Raw genomic sequence first — 24577 nt, 5'->3', positions numbered from 1 at the left:
TTAAAAATCAGACAATGTGATTTTCTGGATTTTTTTTCTCATTTTGTCTCTCATAGTTGAGGTATATCTATGATGAAAAATACCGGCCTCTCTCATCTTTTTAAGTGGAAGAACTTGCACTATTGGTGGCTGACTTAATACTTTTTTGCCCCACTGTATTTACTCCAGTCAAATAAACGGAGATCGATGGTGTGAGGGATTTACCCCCCTCACTAATTGGTGTTGTAAGCAGGCATTTCATGTCTTTCAGAAAAAATTTGTTATTGGGGGAAGGTTTAATTTTTTGTCTTTATTGATGTAACTTGTATATTTTTGTTTGGTTCTCACTACTCTGTTTTTCTTTGAGGTTACCTGGTCAGGTGTTGCCATGGAAGCGCGCCCATGAGCAGTGCTAACAAGGACCTGGTGTTTCCAATCAGCCTCATAAGGGAAATCCATACTAACTGAGAAGGAGGGGAGATGTTTTGAGTTTTGTCTGGACTTGGAGTATTGTTTAGCTTCAATTTGTTTAAGTTGATTGTAAATGTGTGTTATTTATTGTTTTTCCTCTAGAGGTTTAATTTAGTTTACTTCTTCACAAACAGAAAATGTAAATGTTAAAGTTTCCACCCCTTACAGGCTGATAATTCAGAAAGCTGGGTTGTTTAAATGTGGGTGTGTTTTTTTCTCTGTGTGTCTTTTTTTTCTGCTGTGATTGAAGAGAGTGGAATCCTTGCCTCTCTGCTTTGAAATGTAAGAGGTCCTTTTTTGCATATATATATATATACACACCGGTATATATATATATATATATGAAAAACAGAGTTCTATAATTTTTGGATCCAGTCTGATGCTTTTTTCCTCTTTTGGTGTGTTTTCTGGGCCTCATTGGCCATCTTAAGTCCACAAGGTTTCTGTGTCTGTAGTGCAAACCTTACAGATGGATTTCACTCAGTCGGCACTTTATTTTATCTTTGCAAAGAGAGAACACTTCGTCATATGGCCCTTATTTTGCACGGTAATCAGCCCTGTTCTGACCTGGGCAACTTTCCTTCCACCTTACTTACAATAATGGAAAGTAGTTTTAAACAAATTAAAGACATTTTGGTTAAACAGTAACATATTATGAATAAACCTTGATGAAGAATCTGGCTTGTTATGGGAACACTGGAAAAACAATCTAGAAATAAGTAAAAGTTTCTTAAATTAAGTGTATTTACCCTTAATTTGAGTAGGTAAACGAGATAGTTTGCCAATGGAATGGAAATTTTTACTCTTAAAATAAAATAATTAGATAATATGCACTTGTAATAAGACAATGCAATTGTGTTTTCTTATTTTAAGTGTAAATTGTCTCGTTCCATTGGCAAGATGTCACCTTTACTTCCTTAATCCAAGAACAAATGCACTTATTTTAAGAAAAAAACAACTTATCTAGATTTAGATTTTTTTCCAGTGAAGATGTATTTCTTGTCTACAAACACCCCTCACACCCCACTTGTGTGGCTACATAAGTGATACAGACTGAGTGAAAAACTTTTTTTTGTGAGTAAAGAGCATAAATCAATATATGAAATAAGAGAAATCTAAATTGTTTTGACCACAGTCCGTTTGATAAATAAAAGATGCCTTTCTGTTCAGCCTTCTAATAGACAGTAAGACAGGTCCAGGTTTGTGGTCTAAATGGATTCAGGTGTAAAATTTGGCGGAAAGAAGACTGTGCTTGCTTCATTCTTAGCTCCAGTAAAAAGAAGGTTTGATGCAGCAGGCAGGGGCCTTTCTCTCCCTTAAAAAGGAATAAAAAACATCAAATTTAAAAGATGGAAAATTGTATTTCACTGGGAAACAGACCTGTGACATGGATGTACATGGTGGTCTCCTCATGTCCCGCCATGTTTTCTGCCTTCACCGTAACCTTGTAAATGCCAGGTTTTTCATAGCGGTGCTGGATGGGCTCATCCGTCACTGTCAGGTTCTGGTAAATGGTTCGAACCCCGTCCCCGAGGTCCACCTGGTACTTTGTGCTGCTCGTGTCGCCCTGTTCAGACGGAAGAAACAGCAGCTTTAAACTGATTCAAATGATATGTTGGGGACTGGGGGAGAAGCAGCCATCCTCCTACCTGCTCCTGGTGGACAATGAATGTGACGTCGTCACCAGAAGCCACAGCCAGCATCTGGCCTTTGATGCCGACCCTCAGTCCTTTGGGAGGCAACAGAGGGCAGCTGTGCTGTTTGGCACTCTGCTGCTTGTTAAGGCCTCCTTCACAAGTGTTTGATATCACCTTCCTGTAGCTGAGAGACAGAGTTAGTGATGAAAGCATTAGCATAAAGTGCATGAAAGGTGGTTAAAAGACCATTTTAAGAAACATAAAAGTAAGCTCACAACTAAATTAGAATAAAGAAAACATTTGCTACCTAAAGATGGAATTAGGAGGAACTAAGCTTTTCTATAGCAAGAGATAAATACCCAAACATATAAGCTGCATCATCATCTACTTCTTTTACACTTTAGGTGCCTGTTATGTTATAAAGAATATGGAAAATGAAAACCCTAACATTACCAGAACCATATCTTCTGGAGAAATAAACTTGTATCTAAAAATAATAAATAAATAAATCAGATGTTGCCAAACATTTTCACTGTTAGCCTAAAAATAACTGGCTACCTGCTAAAAATTAACATAATTATTTCACTCAACTTTTAACATTAATATTATTCACTTTTAATATTAAATTTCTTTGAATAATATTACACTTTTATAATTATATGTATAATTAATATTATCATATATTAGTTTAAATGTATTTCTCATTATTAAATAGGAAATTTAATAATTTAATAGTGTATTTTACAATGTAATAGTATGATTTATAACTTAAATGATAAAACTAATGTTATATACTTTGTTAAATAAATAAATATTAAATCTATCTATTATATGGTAAACCTTTGTACTGCATGATATTTTTTGGCTCACCATGAAGATTAGGGATCCTATCTGTCAGGTTTCTGTTTCTGTTATGTTTTTCTTTTGAGTATTCAGTCTTACTTCACTCCTTGTTTTCTAGTGTTTAGTTTTATTTTCTCCATGTTTTATAGTCCTAGTTATTTGATTATCATTTTGTTGTTATTTCCAGTCTTCCAGGTTTCTATTTGTTGCTCTCTGCTGCCCTCTTATGTTCTCCTTCTTCCCTAGCTCTTTCCCTCTCTTGTTCTTTGCACACCTGCTCCCACTTTCCTCATTAGCCCCCTCTTTGTCTCAGTCCCCTTTAAAAAGCCCTCTCTCTTCAGTTCCCCTTTGCTGGGTCCTCGTGAAACACGGTCAAACTTGCTCCAACTCCTTCCCTCTGAACCTTCCTCCTTATGTTTGTGATTAGACTAGTTTTCATGTTTTGATTTTTTGGATTCCTGGTTTCATGTTTGTTTGGACTTTGTTTTCTTTTTGGATTTTTGGATAACCTGCCTCTGTTTTCTGCTAACTCATTATTAAATCCACAAGAGATTCACGTCTGCCTCCCTGCCTCTGCTTTTGGGTCAACTAACCTTAGCCAAATCGTCAAACAATATCACAATGACTGTGAAAAACCATTAGGGGTCCCGACCCTTACTTTGGCAAGCCCTGGCCTATGATGAATCTTTCAAACATAAAGGAGTCCTCAGACAGAAAACTGATTTATTTTTATGTTAAAACTTGTATGTTGGTTTTGGGCTGCAATGATAACATGTCTGAAAATCCACAGTGTGAAAGTGACGATATTTTTTTTTCTTTCATGTGGAAGTGTTCAAATAAGAAAGCCCAGAGAAGCGCCCTCCCCCAAAGTGAAATGTTGGTCCTCCTTCTGTACCGACATCAATCCTGGTAGGGAGCTAACTTTAGCCTGCCTTGCTATCACTTCTACCATATCTGTTCCAGCATATGGGGTTATGCCATTGATAAGGGACTGGAGCATTAAGAAGATTTATCATTTTTTTGTTTTATCACGAGGTAAATTTCTCCACTGTGAGATCAATAAATTTTAATCATTATTATTTGTGTAAGTGGCAAAAGAAGAAGAAGAAAAATCCTTATGGAATTGCCCCGCCCTGTGAATGACTGAATGTAATGAATCCAAAGATCCAATCCTATTTGGCTGTACATCTTATTTTGGCATTTGACCAATTAGATGAGCCCTTGAATGACATATTACCTACTGTAAATTAAGTAAAAAAAATGTTAACAAGTCAAGAAAAAATGTAAAAAGCCAATTGAAAAGTTAAAAAGTAATGTTAAAAAGTTCATAAGCCTAGTTAACAATTATATTTAGAGTTATAAACTAAAAAATGTAAGTACCAGTATCAGCATAAATGCCTTTAAGGTTATGTTGTACCAAAAATCAATGTGTTTCTTTTACTCTCAAAGTGTTTTTTAGGAATTTCTTATAGAAGCACTTTTGTTATTTTTCTTAATATATTCAGGAAAGTTGTCATCTCTTGTTATTACATTGACATTGATTTTTGCCATCAAAATATAATTTTTTTTATGTTACAAAAGTAATAAGATATTGTCCTGGATTCTAATAAACCTATTGGCTTAAAATTTTGATTTTAAAAGTATTTCACTTAGTGCCCTAAAAAAGGGTTAATAAAAAAACTATCCAACTATGATCTTCTAGGTTTTACTTTGCTTCAGAACATCCCTGCTTGCCGTGAGCTTATATTAACTGTGAAAGTGTACTTACCCAGTGCTAGATTCGTAATTTTGTCCAAGGTGGCAGTTTTCCGGGGGTGTTTCTGGATCATACCAGAAGTCAGGGAAACATCGGTCACCCTCTGTATAAGATCGCTCGAAGCCGTAATCACTGCATGGAAACCAAAGTTACAGCAACAATCAGAGTCACAGACGGTTGTAAAGACTCCAGAATTTCTTTTCTTATTCATGGTTTGTTTGTGTCTAATTTGCAGCTGACCAGATGAAGTCTTTGTCAGTACACTGGCAGGGCTTCGTAGTGAGAGCAGAGGTGTAGCTTTTGCCTTTGATGCAGAAGGAGTTCTCCTTTCTTCGTCTGAAAGTCCTCTCCTGGCCCATTATGCATCTTTCTCCCTGAGGGTGACAGAAGCACACCAAAACACTCACAAACCACTTCTGCATGAGCATTTTCTTTCTCCTCCGGGATCCTAAACCAATCTCATTATGTTAACAGAAATTACAAAGTCAAAGAATTGAAGTAACCCTGTTGTGTTTACGACTTTAAGTTTGATTTACCTGCAGGTCTGTGAGCTGCCAGGCCTCGTAATCTGACTCGGTGCACTGACGTGTGAAGGACTGCCTGAAGTCCACTTTAACCAGCTCCCAATCAGACCTGTAGCTGATGTGGCCAAAAACACTGAAAACAGACCAAGGCACACATGTTTAAATAATAAACTTGTTGCTTCAGGGAAGTGCAGCTTTTCCAGTGTTTGACTTGGCTTGTTCAATTTGTCTTCATTCATTAATAATGTAGAAAAAAGAGGGAAAAATCCACCAGTAGTTCAACTCCAGGGATGGTTATTTAAGCTGTCATACAATAACATGAGCATTCAGCTTCACAGTAATAAAGCCTCCCTGACACACATGGCAATCATCCACTAGATGGCGGTGTTCTACAATGTAACACAGGGCCTTAGCTGCTGTGTCTCAGTGGATGTCGCAGCATCTCTTTTAAAAGCAGACTGATGTGACTCAAGCCAGTGACTTCAACATGTTACCCTGCCAGTGGTAACATATCACTATATTAAAGAACAAGGTGAGCATGACTCCTACTGTCCTCACTGGCTTTACTGTATGAAGAGGACCTGATGTTTATCTACCTGATGCAATTATAAGAGCCAAAATGTATTTCAACCCCTTCATTATTTTTCAGATGTTGCCATAGGGAGTTAACAATTTAATAAACTTTTCAAATTGTGTTTTTTTAAAGCCTTTTTAGAAGAAATATTGCCTTTTGCATTATGGAGTAGCCTACATAGGTTTTTTTCTTTGCCTTCACTGCTTCTGCTTTGCCTTCTACCTGCACAGGTTGCGCCCATTTTTATTTCTGCTGTATAACCCCACTTCTGGCAACTGGGCCGTCTTTACGGACTTTGAAGAAACACATTTAGATGTCTTAAACATTAAGTAAAAAGACATTCTGCATAAGGCAAAGCCTTTGCTCCTATGATTTAGACGTTGTTGCATTGAAATTAACCAATGAACACACAAAACTGAATAGAAAATAAGAATTATCAATGCAAGCTTATGTAACGCATGCCGGTTACATCACCTTAAATGGTCACACAATTATCTCCAACCCATTGTTGGAAAAGTCTGAGCCTCTAGTTTCCAATGACGCCAACCATTAGGGGCTGTGGCTAAAAATGAATACCTGATGTTGTGGTCCTCCTGCAGAGTCATACATTTCAGCTGGAATTTTAACTCTCATTTTGTTTGTTTACACAGCCATAAAACAAAAAGCATTTGTGAAAAAAAATTATTTTGAAACATGTTGTAGAAATTTTAAAGCCCCTTTTGAAAGGCGTGAAGGATGAAACACCATGTGACTGTGTTTTGGCCATTTCTATAAGTAGGTAAACCTAGTAACAGGCCCGCCAGGATTAAGGGGTTAAAAGAGCCAATTTGTTTCAGAAAAGATTGATTTCTGCATCGTAATCGGACAAAGTAGCTGTGTGGATTACTGAGCAGGCACAGCAAGGTCAAGAGAGGTGCCTCCTGGAGGAGGGGGTGGGTAACAATTGCATTATATAGACTTAGCTTGGCCACTGGTTTTTCTTGAAAAGGGAAGAACTTGGGAGGGATAATCGCGAATAAAGTGTAATACAACTGATGATCCTGATAAAGCAATAGCATAATATCATAGGTAAAAGCTCAAATAGTCAACAAGAAATGCTTGCAAACATCTAAACAACAGGTAAATAACCAAAAACTAAGACTCATAAATTGGTCAGCAAAGGGCCGCTCAGCGAAGCAGTTTTTAGCACTGTAACCAAGCATATTTGTGCAGTTTGTTTGTTTCTCCCTGTATTGGTCTTATCTGTGTACTCCAGCCTCCTCCAAGGTCTAAAAAAAACATTGAATTGGTAAACTGTATGTCTGTGGGATGGACTAGCCACTTGTCTAATGTGTAGCTGGTTAGAATTAGGAAATGCTTAACTTAAGGGGAGTGGTGGCCTAGATGTTAGGGCATAGAGCTTGGAATCCTGAGGTTCTGATTTCGAGGCCCTACCCCCATAGACTGCCACTCTGGGTCTCTGAGCAAGGCCTTTAACCCCAAACTGCTCCCCGGGTGCCGCACAATGGCAGCCCACTGATCCCCAAAAGGGGATGGGTTAAATGCAGAGAGTTAATTTCTCCATTGTGAGGTCAATAAAGTTCAATTTCAAATTTCTTATTTTTACCAGAAGGAACGTGGAAACCTCTGCATGCCTTCTGAGCCTCTGTGCTTCCATATATCAGCACCAAGGTTCAAAAGCTTGGTAGATGTGAGCTCTTGTTTTTTACTGCTTTTTTGTCTTTTGTTTGTCTTAAATCTAAAAAAATATATAACAGTAGCCATTTCTCAGCTCTATTACAGAGCTACTAGGACCTGACTATGCTTGAGCTACGTCTCACCTGACTTCAACCAACTGTTGATGGACAGATCACTACGTGCTTGATATTGTAACAAGAAGTCAGACTTTATATATTTACTTTTTTCAGTTATATTATTTACAAAAATGTAGTTGTCACTATGCCGTTCAGTCCTTTAATGGTATGTTTGTTTTTCCAACATTATAGAAATTATGACAAAGTTTGGAGCAGATCTGCGATTAAAAATAACTAAATTCAGTCTCCAGATGTTTAAAAGTTAGGCAGAAATGTAACCGGACAGACTTGCAGCCATCAGTGAAGTGGAGTAAAAGGTAGATCTAAAAAAAATAATATAAATAAAATGTGTGTTTAATAAAGGTGCAGACCATACCACAAACCAGAAAAATCTTCCTCATCTCAATTACAGTACCAGCTATTCAAAATGGCCTTTCCCAGTCAAACACCAGCCGAATGGCAGCAAAATCGCCTCCAACTTCCAGCCACTGGTCGTCTCATGGGCGTGCATATTTTTTTTACTCTGACTCCACCCTTTCACTGAATTATAGGGTCTAACCAGGGGACAATACTTCTCTTTACATCTTAATGTCCTCAAATCATGATAGAAAGAAGTGTAGGGGACTAGCCAATGACCAGCCAAGGACCCATCAAGGAAAGTGGGGAAATGTTGAATGGCTACTACTGCATCTGCCTATTGAAACCACAAACAAGTGTTTTAGGTTGCAGCACATAAATGCAAATATCCATGGGGTATGCTTATTTTGAGAAGCCTCTAAATCAGTGGCTCTGTTATCAATAAACATTAGATTTACTGTGACATTTCCTGAATGTCACCTAGGGAAATCAAATGGTTTATGCAGTTCATTGTTACTTTGGATGTTTCTATGCAACCTGCTTCCAACTCCTGCACTGTAGATCTCACAGGAGCCAAAAGCTTAAATACACAGCTGTTTATCAAAGCCCCAAACTGGATCCCCTGTTTACTCTCACGCTTTATAATGAGTTCTGCTGTCCTTCTTTCTCTAAAACCAAAATATGCTCCCTTAGTTAGAAAATGACGTTGCCCTAATTATTAAAGCAGGACTTAATGTTTATCTACGCTCTGACTCCAACCAGCCTCAGAGTTAATTTAGCATGTTTGTGTTTTTAGTGGTGAATTGGCACTTCAGAGCCTCTAGAGCTCTATCAGTGGACAAACAACACTTGAAAAGAACCAGGTGAAAACAACTCAACACCCATTAATGGGTCCTCTCGTTAAAGAACACAGAGATAAAGCCAGTGGAGGAGCCATCTGGTTCCAAAAGGATGCAGAGACGGGTCCTGGGAATGTTGTTTGGTGAGAAAGCAAAAGAGGAGTGAGCTGGGAGAATGATCCCATGCAGCACTGGGTATTTTTTTTTATTATAGATTGTTCCATCAGTATTGTTCATCTGTCCAGTCTATGATCTGACCAGCTGTCTTTAGTATGAGTCCAAGATAAGCACCGTCCCCCTACCCACCTGTCCTTGTTGCTAAGTCACTGCTAAAAGACTTCATTATGGGATGGCAGACTGTGCCATCAAAAAACTCTGCGGCTAAGAAATAGAGCCTGGCGAATCTGTCGGACATCAGCTGCCCTCAAAAACCCTCCAACCCTATCTTTCCAGATCCAGACCAGGAGCATTCACGCCTGGGTGCCTGGCCCATCGATGTTGAAGGTAATTGTGAGTGAACCTGTATGCTGAAGCCTCTTGTGTGTGTTGGTCTGTATCTCAGAGTTTGTGGCCTTTTCTTTGCCCCTTCTCAGTGGATTACCTTTGTAAGATGGCCTTATCTGTAAACCTGCGCGTAGCGTCTGAGGTGATGTGAGAGGTTTCACTTCAGTTCACTTTCAGATGGAGGGATTAGTGAAAAAGAAGGGCAGACTTTGGGCTTGAAAAAGATCTGAAGTCTTGAAGTTTATAGGTTATAGTTTGAGGATGATTTTCTACTGATATCCTTTTCAAACAGATGTATTATCATAAAATTAAATAGTTCAATAGTAGAATACACTAAATCAAAGATGTCAGGATCCAGACCTTGAGGGCTTCTGTTCTTAACTAATTTGGGGTCCAGTGAGTCTTTTGATTTGCTTTTGCATATTTGTTTTTCTCTTACTTTTATTGTGAGCTGTGATTACTCTGTCTTGTATGTTTTTTAGTGTTATCTTTCATTTTGGGGGTTTTTTGTAGTTACTTTACTTTGTTTACTTTAGGAATGATCCTTCTAGAATGTCATTGCCATAACTAATAACACTAATATTACTTGTGCTATTTAGGTCTTGCAATACTAGTTGATTTATGTTCACGTTCTTTTTTTAGTTTAATATTTACCTATATAGTTTATTCTTTAGTCTCTTTTCTTTTATTTAAATTATGCTTCTTTTTTTATTGGTTCCATTTCTACATTTTTTAAAATACTTTTTAATACAGTTTTGCCTCCATCTTCTTCTCTAGATTTGGGTCTATTGAAGCTCCGTGGTTTCTGACAGAATTAATATTATTGTGAAAATATTTCACGCTAAGCTAATGCTGGCCTTTAATGGTTTTATGTATGAGGGAATTCTGTACAATTCTATTTGCAGTCAAATAACATGGTATCTAAAGGGAACTAAAAAAAAAAACAAATCTAGAAATAAAACTTCTTGATCAAAAACAGATTGTTTAGAATCACTGAGTTGTTTTTTTTCTCTTCATTTTTATGTTAATTAGTTATTTAAAAAGGGCTGCTCAGTTTCGCAGTGGGTAGCACTGCTGCCTTGCAGCAAGAAGGTCAAACAAGAAGGGTTAAATTACCGTCCCGGGATCTTTCTGTGTGCAGTTTGCATATTCTTCCTGTGCATGCGTGCATCTCCGGGTACTCCGGCTTCCTCCCACAGTCCAACAACATCACTGTTAGCTAAATTGGCTTTGGTAAATTCTCCTTAGGTGTTAGCGTGTGTGTGAATGGTTGTTTGTCCTATTTATCTGGACTGGCTACCTGTCCAGGGTGTACCCTGCCGCTCACCCGTAGACAGCTGGAGCATCAGCACCCCTCGCAACCCCGCTTGTAATAAGTGCGATTAAATGGATGGATTTATTAAAAAAATGCCTCCAGGAATGTAGAGAATGTCTATAAAATGCAGTTTGAGAATTACTTTATCATGCAGTTCAAAAAAAGAAATTTGAAAAAATAAAATAAGAGCAAAAATATGAAAACAAATTCTATGGAAGTCATTTTTAAAAGATGAAATAAAAAAATATATGACAAAAAAATTTTTTTATTACATTTTTTAAAACATTTCATATCTGGATTAAATTTTTTCTTAAATTTTAATTTACAAAGTGTGTTATCTGCTTGCATCAATAGTGGGGCATAATTCACTTCATATCAGTTTGGCCGAACAGGCTAATGTACCAGGAACATTTCCAAAAGATAAATATCTATGATTTACAGATAACTTGTAAAACGCTTAAGATTCAGTATTGCTGTAATGAAAACCATTTATCCTGTTTAATATGCATAAGGAATAATATGTCTTAAAAAAGCATGGTTCTGTCATATCTCAACAGCTGGCAAAGAGCCAACATGGAGAAATGCATGAAAGGCGTACACAAAAAAACAACACATCCCAAACTGTATGGGTGAAAAATGTCAGAGTGTACAGAAGAGACAGGAAGGAAGGCCATGTGGCTGATTGGTCTTTTTCTCCCTTCAACCTCCACTGTAACGGCAATTTAGAGGTCAAGACAGAGAGGAGAGCTCTGAGGCAAATCAGGTGTGAGACCAGCTGCAGTTAGCACCACGAAATTGGTTGCCCCGCTCCAACAAATCGAGAAAGAATCATTGGGATGGAAGAGTAACGTCAACCCCCCGTCAGATAACTCATCAGAAATAAGCAGCCTGTGTGAGAAGAGCTCTGAGAGTTTCGGCAGACAGTATTTGACAGCACTCTGAAAAAAAAGAAATCCATAACATCCATTTAGCATTATGTTTTTTCTAAGTGTTCCGAATGAGAAACACACTTGTCTCTTTCTATAAAGAAAATAAATCCCTTAACTCTTCTCACAGGCTGTGGAAATCCTATCCTTTAAAAAGGAATCTTCTTTCTTCCAGACCAGTTCAGGGTTGTTGGTATAGAGATTAGGAAATGATCCTACAAATTACAGAGATCATGATTGAAGATATGCTAAATGACTGCTTGCTAACGAGAATAGGACTGCTCCTGTTAATGATGATTCAGTGTTTGATCCACAGAAATGTAGCTTGTGAAAGAGGACAAGTAGGAGCAAGCTACAGATGAAAGTGTATAAAAAGTGTATTTAGAAAGGCAAAGCATTTTTTCCAAGCTGATAGGCTAAAAAAAGATATGAGGAAAATAATCTCTCTGTCCTGAAAAATTTTAAACAATTTCAGTTAACAATTTAAAATCAACTTTTTGAACTTCCTTAATCAAATCATGCCCAAAATGCTATTTGGTATCTGGATGACTCAAGCATGTTTGAGTAATTCTCATAAATTCCGTTTTATAAGGAGAAGCCTCCCTGTTTTTGAAAACCAAGTAGCCATAACCATCAAAGCTTTATAGTGTTAACCCCCTGCAGGAAGCACCAACCTTAATTGCACTTAAATGCCCACTTTCTCTGACTAGTAATGATAAAGCAGCTCTTTAGGAGTGAATCTGCACATTGACAGCAACTGTTGTTTTCTTAGCTAATGTCTAAGTACATAAAGTGCCTGTTTTTACTGCTGAAATCTTCTTAAAGAAGAGTCAAAATTTGCAGAGATGGGGTGATGATGAAATGGGCACACAGGGTGAGGCATCACAGTGCAGGCAAGGGTCTTTCTTCTGGTTTAGATCCATAATACCAAAGGCAATATTTCATAATAGATATGCCTATAGCTGACACTATATCCAACCTCTGAAGCCAATCCCTCCCACCATGGATTACAGTGTCCAAGTTACAGGCCTTTTACTTAAAGCTCTTTTTTTTTTTTTTTTTACTTACGTCATAACCAGGGTCTCATCTCCTGGTTCACTGAGAAGTCCGTCGACAAACACAGACGTGCTGGTAAAGTTGTGAATGTTCCATGTTCTCCCTTCATCAATGCTAAACCTAAGGAAAGAAAAGGAGTATTTAAAGTCATTGGTACTTGGATGTATGTTAAGCTCTATTTACATTTAATCCATGCTTCAATAACAATAAGACCTGATGGATGTGATTTAAGTCCCCTGTCACACCTTTAGCCAGCGTATGTCTGATAGCCCAGAATCTCCTAAAACACTGGCACACACTGAACCTTCTAGGAATTTTTTAAAAATGTTTTGGGTATAAATAGAGTATTCATAATGAGTTCAGAGCGTATGTCCAATGACAGCCTAACTTATGCATGACGAACGGCAGCGTAATGCCCATGAAATGATTGATAAGCCAGTGTCCTGACGGGGGCAGTGAATCGCCCGTAGGTGCCCTGTCTGCATAAAAAGATGTCTTTGATCACAGTATTAACCTAGGTGCTGTTTACCACCTGCCAAAAAAAAGAATAAATAAAAACAAAAAAAGTAAAAGAAAGAAAGAGGGTTTGCAGATTCAGCATCATGTATGCTAGGAAGTTTGTTGGTCGTGGGAGTCGATGCAGGGAGGATCCATCACACTCGCCTTTTCTCTCACCCTATAATGGGGTTGAAGCCTGGAGGAGAACTGACGCTTGCCTCCTGGGAACCAATTTCATACCAAAACGCTGCCAATACCACACTATACAGTAGCTATATGTTGGAAACACGTTCTGCGGTTATCTGGAACACGTCAGATTCGTTGATACACATTGCAAATGAGTTATGCACAAGTTACTCATAGGTTTTAGATAAGCTAGACGCCACCACTCATGAGTAACTTACACTTAACGTATGTCGACAATCAGATAACTTACCTGTAACTTACGCCCCATGTATGTTATATGCTGGCATACGTCAGGAAATTTTGAGCATGTTCAAAATTTGTTAACATAATCGCCAAATGTCGACATGTGACAGCGTGCTTCAGCGTATTTCAGCGTTCTCATAATTTATACAAAAAGTACCCATAACTTATCCAACATATGCCAGCATTTTTGGCAGATCTTTCATACATCAGGCATACGCTGTCTAAATTGGTCTGACAGGGGCATAACCCTTTAAAACACTTCCACCCAAAAAGGAGTTACAAATTATGGGAATAGATATCTGTTCCCAAGGTAAGAAGGAAATCCTTTTCTGCACTGGAACAACTGATAGAAGAAATTTCAGGAAAAGAAGCAACAAAACAACAAACAAACAAAAAAGACCTAGAGTAACTTAGCTCTAAAAACTTAAAACATGAAATACAACTTTTATATGCCGGCATATATCCACCCAACTCCCTAGATGGAACCCAAGTCTCACATCTTAATCTCCTTGGATCAGTGAACCATTAATGTTTCATTTCTGCTCTTATAATAGTGAGGGGGCCAAGCAAAGACCTACCAGACAGGTACAGGTCAAATGTGCAAAGTATGCACATTTCATCAAGCAAATCAAAAGCCTTGGGCTGTTATTAAAAATTTACTAAACCTGTTATCTTATGCATCTAAAAAGGTTTCATGTGGTATTCCTTTGTATTCAGGTGGTTTTACAAGTTTATTATAATACAGTCCTCTGTAATGAGGAGGACTACACACTTTACAAAGAGCCTTTGATGTTCTTCGTGACCTACACTAGCTTTAGAGCAAGCGTGGTGATGAATTTTCTTCAAAGGCCAAACGAATAACTGCTTGTTTCCAAGAGCAAGAGAGCTAAAGGATACCAATAATTACGGAAATATACTTTATCCTAAACTCCAAATATGACTTTCATTAACTGCTGAACATTGTAATTAAACAATTATATTTACTTTTTCATACTCATAGTATATTAAGTGTTTTGCTGCACGTTGTATAATTCTGGAGAAAAGCAGTCCATTCTTTACAGAGTTTACCTTTACTTATCCTTTGACTTTAGCCAATAATGATACATCTCTACAAAACATTAGAAAGATGGATAATAACTGTATTCCTAATAACACCCTCTGGAAATTTTGGTTATAGTGAGAATTTATACCCAATAGGGTATAAATGCTCACTAATAGGGTATAAATGCTTATTAATATGCAACGGTATAAATTCTAGCAACTGGATAAACACCCTATAATTGTTTTCCAATCATTTTTTTACTTGATATCAATAGTGTGCACTCTAATATAGTAATTGTGAGTCAGTTGTAAAGGTAACTGGCCACACCAAAAATGCTGGAAAAAGCTTATAATAAATCAGCTGCTGCTCTTTATCCCTTGTGAAGGTCTAGCTTTACATATGAAACCCTAATAATGGCGGAAAATAGCAGATAGCGGATATAATAGCAGAAATCCCAAGTCTCCCGGAAGTTCTGGGAGTAGGTTGCTTGTGAAACCTGTGCGTATCTGTCCGAAGCGATGCGCTGTCCAACGAGCGTTCCAGGCGACTGGTTGTCGGAGAGCATGCTGATTGGTTTAGTCAGAAAAATAAGCCAATATGTTTTGGTTGACTCACTGACAGTCACCTGGGTATCACTCAAAGCTGTGCATCCTGTGAAATGGCAGAGGTCGAATCCTCAAGTAAAATATTTAAATATAAGACTAATTTTCAGCAGAATATACTAAAGTACAGGTGCTGGTCATAAAATTAGAATATCATGAAAAAGTAGATTGATTTCAGTAATTCCATTTAAAAAGTGAAACTTGTATATTATATTCATACATTACATACAAACTCATATATTTCAGATGTTTATTTTGTTTAATTTTGATGATTACAAATGACAACAAATGAAAATCTCAAATTCATCATATCAGAAAATTAGAATATTGTGAAAAGGTTCAAAATTGATGGCCCCTGGTGCCACACTCTAATCAGCTAATTAACTCAAACCACCTGCAAAAGCCTTTAAATGGTCTTTCAGTCTAGTTCTATAGGCTACACAATCATGGGGAAGACTGCTGACTTGACAGTTGTCCAAAAGACGACCATCGACACCTTGCACAAGGAGGGCAAGACACAAAAGGTCATCGCTAAAGAGGCTGGCTGTTCACAGAGCTCAGTGTCCAAGCACATTAATAGAGAGGCGAAGGGAAGGAAAAGATGTGGTCGAAAAAAGTGTACAAGCAAGAGAGATAACCGCACCCTGGAGAGGATTGTGAAACAAAACCCCTTCAAAAATGTGGGGGAGATTCACAAAGAGTGGACTGCAGCTGGAGTGAGTGCTTCAAGAACCACCACACACAGACGTATGAAAGACATGGGTTTCTGCTGTCGCATTCCTTGTGTCAAGCCACTCTTGAACCACAGACAGCGTCAGAAGCGTCTTGCCTGGGCTAAAGAGAAACAGGACTGGACTGCTGGTGAGTGGTCCAAAGTCATGTTCTCTGATGAAAGTAAATTTTGCATTTCCTTTGGAAATCAAGGTCCCAGAGTCTGGAGGAAAAGAAGAGAGGCACTTCATCCACGTTGCTTGAAGTCCAGTGTAAAGTTTCCACAGTCAGTGATGGTTTGGGGTGCCATGTCATCTGCTGGTGTTGGTCCATTGTGTTTTCTGAGGTCCAGGGTCAACGCAGCCACATACCAGGAAGTTTTAGAGCACTTCATGCTTCCTGCAGCTGACCAACTTTTTGGAGATGCAGATTTCATTTTCCAACAGGACTTGGCACCTGCACACAGTGCCAAAGCTACCAGTACCTGGTTGAAGGACCATGGTATCCCTGTTCTTAATTGGCCAGCAAACTCTCCTGACCTTAACCCCATAGAAAATCTATGGGGTATTGTGAAGAAGAAGATGCAATACACCAGACCCAACAATTCAGAAGAGCTAAAAGCCACTATTAGAGCAACCTGGGCTATCATAACACCTGAGCAGTGCCACAGACTGATCGACTCCACGCCACGCCGCATTGCTGCAGTAACACAGGCCAAAGGAGGCCCAACTAAATACTGAGTGCTGTACATGCTCATACTTTTCATGTTCATACTTTTCAGTTGGCCAACATTTCTATAAATCCTTTGTTTTTATTGGTCTTCAGTAATATTCTAATTTTCTGATATGATGAATTTGAGATTTTCATTTGTTGTCATTTGTAATCATCAAAATTAAACAAAATAAACATCTGAAATATATGAGTTTGTATGTAATGTATGAATATAATATACAAGTTTCACTTTTTAAATGGAATTACTGAAATCAATCTACTTTTTCATGATATTCTAATTTTATGACCAGCACCTGTATAGCTACCTTAAACTTTTCAAACTGGGCCCCCCTTTGTCATGGTGTCTGTGGCAATCTTTAGTTAAACTGTCAGAGGGAACTTTTGTGAGTTCATGTATCAGATCTGTAATGTCACGCAGTAATACCATTGGTTGCATGCATTGCCTTTGGGAAATATAGTTTCAAGGTATAAAAATTTTATTCTACTGTATTGCTGATGAGATTTATTTATCTTTTAGATTAGCAATAGACTAATTTCACATTCTACAGGTGCTGGTCATAAAATTAGAATATCATGAAAAAGTAGATTGATTTCAGTAATTCCATTTAAAAAGTGAAACTTGTATATTATATTCATACATTACATACAAACTCATATATTTCAGATGTTTATTTTGTTTAATTTTGATGATTACAAATGACAACAAATGAAAATCTCAAATTCATCATATCAGAAAATTAGAATATTGTGAAAAGGTTCAAAATTGATGGCCCCTGGTGCCACACTCTAATCAGCTAATTAACTCAAACCACCTGCAAAAGCCTTTAAATGGTCTTTCAGTCTAGTTCTATAGGCTACACAATCATGGGGAAGACTGCTGACTTGACAGTTGTCCAAAAGACGACCATCGACACCTTGCACAAGGAGGGCAAGACACAAAAGGTCATCGCTAAAGAGGCTGGCTGTTCACAGAGCTCAGTGTCCAAGCACATTAATAGAGAGGCGAAGGGAAGGAAAAGATGTGGTCGAAAAAAGTGTACAAGCAAGAGAGATAACCGCACCCTGGAGAGGATTGTGAAACAAAACCCATTCAAAAATGTGGGGGAGATTCACAAAGAGTGGACTGCAGCTGGAGTGAGTGCTTCAAGAACCACCACACACAGACGTATGAAAGACATGGGTTTCTGCTGTCGCATTCCTTGTGTCAAGCCACTCTTGAACCACAGACAGCGTCAGAAGCGTCTTGCCTGGGCTAAAGAGAAACAGGACTGGACTGCTGGTGAGTGGTCCAAAGTCATGTTCTCTGATGAAAGTAAATTTTGCATTTCCTTTGGAAATCAAGGTCCCAGAGTCTGGAGGAAAAGAAGAGAGGCACTTCATCCACGTTGCTTGAAGTCCAGTGTAAAGTTTCCACAGTCAGTGATGGTTTGGGGTGCCATGTCATCTGCTGGTGTTGGTCCATTGTGTTTTCTGAGGTCCAGGGTCAACGCAGCCACATACCAGGAAGTTTTAGAGCACTTCATGCTTCCTGCAGCTGACCAACTTTTTGGAGATGCAGATTTCATTTTCCAACAGGACTTGGCACCTGCACACAGTGCCAAAGCTACCAGTACCTGGTTGAAGGACCATGGTATCCCTGTTCTTAATTGGCCAGCAAACTCTCCTGACCTTAACCCCATAGAAAATCTATGGGGTATTGTGAAGAAGAAGATGCAATACACCAGACCCAACAATTCAGAAGAGCTAAAAGCCACTATTAGAGCAACCTGGGCTATCATAACACCTGAGCAGTGCCACAGACTGATCGACTCCATGCCACGCCGCATTGCTGCAGTAATACAGGCCAAAGGAGGCCCAACTAAATACTGAGTGCTGTACATGCTCATACTTTTCATGTTCATACTTTTCAGTTGGCCAACATTTCTATAAATCCTTTGTTTTTATTGGTCTTCAGTAATATTCTAATTTTCTGATATGATGAATTTGAGATTTTCATTTGTTGTCATTTGTAATCATCAAAATTAAACAAAATAAACATCTGAAATATATGAGTTTGTATGTAATGTATGAATATAATATACAAGTTTCACTTTTTAAATGGAATTACTGAAATCAATCTATTTTTTCATGATATTCTAATTTTATGACCAGCACCTGTATGTTGCTGCATAGAGATTTCAAACTATGGTTATCCCCAGTGTTGGGAAAGTTCTCTTTCTACGTGAACTAGTTCAAAGTTCAGTTCACACATTTTAAAATGAACTAGTTCAGTTCATAGATCACAATTCCAAAAAACGAACTAGTTCATAGTTCTTTTTTTTTTTTTTTTTTCATATATTGCTCAATTACACCATAGCCTAATGTAGAACCACAGACAGCAATTATTTTATCAGTTGTAACACTGAAACTGTGCGTCAGATTTCATCTTCATATCCAGTTTTGAATCCTTATCCAACCAGGGTTTACATTAGCATTGAGGGGACAGCATTTCCCCATTGTTGCTTTAATGCTTTGTTGCTGTCCATTCACTTCACACTAGTAGCAGCTGCAGCTTTCACCCCTACAGTATATTCTCAAAAACATCAGGAAAAATGTGCTGCTTGAATGGTCTTTTTTATGAGGAATTATTAAAAGAAAAATAGGAAAGTAGTCTTTAAGGTGCAAATGTTTTTTTTTTATTTTAATAATTTTTTCCATTTGAAATTCCATTTCAATACATATTAAAAAGGAATACTGGAATCCTGGAAAATTATACCAGGCAGGTTTAACAAACAAGTTACATGGATAGTAAAACCCCCAAGAACAGGGGTCTTCTATGTTTTCCAGACCAAGGACCCCCAAACTGATGGCGAGATGGAGCGGGGACCCCCTAACTATATATATTGTATGAAATTGTGTCCTATAGTCACTCTATTACAGATGGAGTAATGTAAAGAAATTAATTTCTCCCTGGGATTATTTAAGTTGTTCTGATTCTGATTCCTGGTTGATGCGACAGGTGTTGTGAAGGAAACGGTGCCCAGCTTGAAAGAGCTCCTGTGTGTCGCTGAATGTGAGCATTGATGACTGAAAGACATCTTCTGCCTCCATTTATCTGTTTACTACAGTGTGTTGATTTCATGTTAATGAGTATTTAAAGACATTTCAATTAGTGGGGAAAAAAAATGCAGGGGGGGGGATATAAAAATATCAACTAACCATGCAGACCCTCATGCAGTACCTCCGTAGACCCCCTAGGGGTCGCGGATCCCCTGTTGAAGACCTCCGCTCAAGAAGATTTTACTAACACAAACTGAGGGACCAGGCTGAGGTAGGAATTTAAGGTTACTGAAGTGCGGATTTTTTTACTGAAAGCCGGCGGGCAAACTTGTTGCCATCATCCTCACCGACCACCTGGTCATAAAACTGTTTTAAGTCGCCTACATGCTGCTGTAGCTTCCACGCTGCATTTTGTTTTGATGACGCACGCGGCTGTAGGCTACGACGCCGGTAGCTGCTGTTGCCAGATTGGGTGTTTTCCCCGCTACATATTAAGGCCTGTTTACGGTGTGATTTAGCCGGGGTTTCGCCTGGAGGGCTTTATAGAAATCTGGCAACCTATTGAACGGAGTTGAACTGAGAGAGCGTGCCGTTCACAGACGCCAGAATGAACGAGTTCACAATAACGTTCATCAGGCAATTATGCCGTACGTTCAGTTCACGTTCGCCCAAAATATGAACGAGTTCATGAACTTTCGTTCAATGAACGCGTTCAGGCACAACACTGGTTATCCCTAAACTGTTTAAAACTAATTGAAAACAAAACAGACATGATCTTCTTTAGCAACTCTGCAAAGGAGGCCTTTTATCCTTGGTCGGTCTGATTTGGTCCCACTTTAGGCCAAAAATAGACATTGAAAATATGTTGCAAACCCAGTTTTCAATGTCTTTACAACAATCTGAAAATTATGGCTTTTCACCTTCCACTTTTCAACCAAATGTAGATTTGGACATTAATCATGTCGTCTTTTCAATGTCTTTTAAGCAGTTTTTGCTTGGTGGGACTGTTGTAAGGATAATATTTACCAAGTTTTGGACTTTACCATAGATTGGACTCCTGCAGCTGTCTCTACTTTGGCTTGGACCAGTCCTCAGTTAACTGCCTCCAGTTGGTACAAAATGCTGAAACTCATTTACTGACTAGTATGAAAAGAAATGAGCACATTACCCTAATGTTGACTTCTCTTCACTGACTTCCTGTCTCCTTTAGGATTCAATTTAAAATAGAACTTTTTGTTGTTACATCTTTACACGGTCTTACCCCCTTTCAGCCAATTCATCTTCTGTCAATTCATGCTCCAAAACAGAAGAATGGGGTCTAGGGCTCAGTTAATGCTTTTCAATCTAAGGTTATTTTCCTGAGGAGACAGTCTGCCTTTTAGCACTAAATCTGCACAAACTGTGGAGCATTTAAAATAACTTTTAAAGATTAATCTTTGTAAGCTAGCCTTTCAGATGCAGTTACCTAAACACTTTTATTTTTTTAGTAGTTACTCTTCATCATTGTTTATTCATTAAAACTTCTATCCCAGCTGTTTTGTTGGTTTTGCAAGTTGGTTTGAGTCATTTGTTCTGCTATTTGTGTGCTTTATTTTTATCCTGCTTTTCCTTCAAAGCTTTCAAAGCCCGTTGTGTGTCTAGAACAATTTTAAATAAGCTATAAATATATTTGATCTTGAACCAGACTGGTACAACATTCAGAAATCTCCTTATAGTTTAAAAAATAAGAGTCTTTTTGATCTGAATTGACTTTTCTGGTTTCTTCAGATTAAGAACTTAAAGAACGAAAAATATTAAAAGGCTTAACATACAAATCTACTTGGAGTTAGTTTCCTTCTTTTTTTGTCTAAATAATATTGAATAATAATAAGAGGAGCCATCTGCTCTTCTTTTGTCACCGTGCCAAAGATTTCAGCCGTCGACAGCGGCAGCAACGCTGAGTAAGTGTGACTGTGTGATGGAGAGGGATCAATGAGGAATCAAGCAGTGTCTCGCTTACACAACAAGGCTGTATGTTTTAATGATGCTCTTACCGGGACGACAATAAGATAATCAGCAGTGAACACGCACAGCAAGAGGAAAACAGAATAGATCAACAGAGCTACTAAGGAGGCAGTTGCTAAGCCTCATTATGCCTCAAAGAAAAGCTGAATCTCACGACGTTGGAGGTCTCTTTTCTGACAACAGAACCTGTTGGGTGCTGAAATCGGGGGGGGATTGTAATTGTTTGAAATTGCTGCTTCTACCGTTCAGGTGTGCCGCTGATGAAAAGCGGTTTTGAATTTCTGAAGCTCTTTTATTTTCCTCCTGATTCCCTGTTATTTCTGTGATACCGAAGAAATGTTATGTAATGATGAGACTTTGGTGACCGAGTCTTTTGCTCAAACTCTGGGTAAGTTTAGTCAGATAATGACATGACCAGAGAGGCTTAGATATATATGCCACAATGCCACATATGATTTTGTATTCTAAAAAACAAAAACAAAGAATCAAGAATTTCCCCATTGTGGGAAAATAAAGAGATTTTTTCTATTCTACAATGGTAATCTGTCAGTCATTCAGGCTCTCTTATATTCTCTAAGAGCAGAAAACAGAAAACCTTGCTTGAGATGTTCTGATGTGTTCCTGCTTTGTCAGATCTCGAGCTGATCTGATAAGAAAAGTCTAAAGAGATCTCAATCAAGCAGAGCACCTTTGGCCTGCGCTCAAACAGCACGTTATGGATTTGCAGAGGACAATCGGCAGCAGCTGAATTATGCTTTCATGTGAGTATTTGACAATATCTCTGAGGAATAATCCCTTGATTAATCTATGTCATGAAGAATTAGGCAAGCTTTGAAAGCTGGGTCCTTTCCAGCAGGGCATGGGTGGTTCTAGACAGGGGCCAACAGCAGCCAGTAACCCTTTAGAACAGGTCATAGTCCCTGTTATGGCCCTTGTACTGAAATCACTGCACTTTCTTTTCCAATAGAATACATTTTTTTACATTCAAAATGAGGGGAAAAAAATGCATTGCATCATTTAAATTGCATTACATCTAATTATATTGTAATGGGACCATACAATGAGGAAAATAAGTTCTTCATTGTAAATTGAAAATAAGTTGTTTAAACACTGCTTTTTCACCTTTATTGATCAGTTTTTGCAGTGCAATAAAAAAATAATTTATAATGATGTATGCTGACAGAAGAGACCAGAACAAAATCTATTATTTGAACAATCTACACTGCAAAAAATTATATCTAAAATAAGTTGATTTGTTCTCGAATTGAGGAGGTAAGTGAGACACTTTGCCCACGGAACAAGACAATTTAGATTTAAAATAAGTTAAAAAAAATTGCATTGTCTTATTTCGAGTGTATATTATCTAATTATCTTGATTAAAGAGTAAAACTACTTATTCCTTTGGCAAATTATCTTATTTACTTACTCAAATTAAGGGTGAATGCACTTAATTTAAGAAATGTTTAGTTATTTCTAGTCTAGATTATTTTTGCAGTGTAATTTTACCTTTACAAATTACCTTAAAGGCACCGTGGACTGTGTGACCTAATGAGTTGACTCATATGAGTCATTTTAAATGATTCCTCAGGCCAATATACAGCGCTTGACGCTATCAATGCTAGTTGGGAGAAGACGCAGCGTTGTTGGCTAGGTCATGTGACCTGGAAGAACGTCTCGCTTTACAGCCACAGGCTCTTATATAGACATGGAGCTAAGGCTTTTGCTCTACTATTTTCGACCTGCTCTACTACTCGTCATGGCTGAGGCAAGGAAAAAGTTTAAACCTTCTGAGAAGGCTAAAAAGGGAAAACATTGTGTGCGAGGAAAAACAAGAGTAGATCTAGGAAAGGAGTTTGCTCCTAGTATACAGTCATATATCTTTGTTATTATTTTTTTATGTTTAGCAGAAGAAAAGTATGGGCAGAGAAAGTTAGTAGGCTACAAAGAAACACTAACCAAGATGTCTGGTCCAACCCAGTGGCTGTTCACTGGAGCTCTGCCGCTGGCCTCTCCCGCCCAGTCCAACCTGCCCCGACATACTTTCCAGAAAGAAGCAGCATTACTCTAGCCTCGTGAAACCATCCTGATCTTGCAAGCTTTCAAGGTTTCACTCGCTAATCAGTCTGGAGACTCCCCGTTAAAGAAAATTTGGAGCCGTTCACCAAACGAACGTCCAATCAGGGTTGGCTTTGAGGCGGGTTGAGGTGTGACGCAACGAGAAGCGCAACAGTTCAGTCTAAAGAACATGGCAGCTTCAGCCGATGAAACTAGCGTTAGCGTGGCTATCGAGCAAGTTTTATCGGAATTACAGAATATTTCTTCACTGAAAGAAGAGCAAAACACTGCTCTGGAGGCTTTTCTCAGAGGAAAATATGTCTTTACTCTTCTCCCGACTGGTTTCGGCAAGAGTAGCCTGGCTTGTGGTTGTGTTTTCATCGTCGCTCTGTTAGTACGTCATATGCTTCGTTGATCTGATTGGTTTATTTGGCCCGTCTATCACCAACATAGGCCAATCAGCTAACCAGTATTTTCGCCCCTTCCCAAAATTACTTCCACGGAAGGTTTCCAGATGGATATGTGGAGCAAATCCATCTGGCTGAGTCAGGTTAGTATTCCTCACACCCTCCAAGCTGATCCTACAGTAGCAGCTATTCAAAATGGCCCCTCCCAGTCAAATGCCAGCTGAATGACAACCAACTTGAAGCCACTGGAGTGACCCCTTCTTCTCCTGGGCATGCATATTGTTTTACTCTGACTCCATCCTTTCACTGAATTACAGGTTGTTTTTTCTCTGTGCAACATAAAAAAAAACACTGGTCCATGCTGACCCCCCCTACAAAAAATTCTCTAGAACTGCCACTGGTGAAGAGGGGACTGGTAAGGCCAGTGATAGTTTGTAAGCAGTTGTTCTTGTTTCACATGAATTGAAAACTTTAATCAAATGCA

The 24577-nt window shown here is 38.4% G+C and overlaps 1 protein-coding gene across 4 annotated transcripts in view; it reads right to left on the bottom strand.

The window, feature by feature from the left end:
• The window catches only part of sorcs2 (sortilin-related VPS10 domain containing receptor 2), a 575552-nt gene that overhangs the window by 15833 nt on the left and 535142 nt on the right, over positions 1 to 24577 (bottom strand). For all 4 annotated transcript variants that reach the window (XM_038268465.1, XM_038268466.1, XM_038268467.1 and 1 more), the window contains exons 14-19: positions 12587 to 12694; positions 5223 to 5343; positions 4927 to 5060; positions 4699 to 4818; positions 2100 to 2271; positions 1831 to 2017 (exon numbers count right to left, since the gene is read on the bottom strand). In XM_038268465.1, coding sequence (XP_038124393.1) covers positions 1831 to 2017; positions 2100 to 2271; positions 4699 to 4818; positions 4927 to 5060; positions 5223 to 5343; positions 12587 to 12694 — 842 coding nt within the window. The remainder of the gene's footprint in view (positions 1 to 1830; positions 2018 to 2099; positions 2272 to 4698; positions 4819 to 4926; positions 5061 to 5222; positions 5344 to 12586; positions 12695 to 24577) is intronic.

This window comes from Cyprinodon tularosa, unplaced genomic scaffold, assembly GCF_016077235.1.
Source record: "Cyprinodon tularosa strain WSP-4 unplaced genomic scaffold, ASM1607723v1 ctg70, whole genome shotgun sequence".
In the NCBI taxonomy this organism is placed as follows: Eukaryota; Metazoa; Chordata; class Actinopteri; order Cyprinodontiformes; family Cyprinodontidae; genus Cyprinodon; species Cyprinodon tularosa.
The sequence above is the reverse complement of the archived record's forward strand: the minus strand, read 5'-3'. Positions and strand labels throughout refer to the sequence as shown.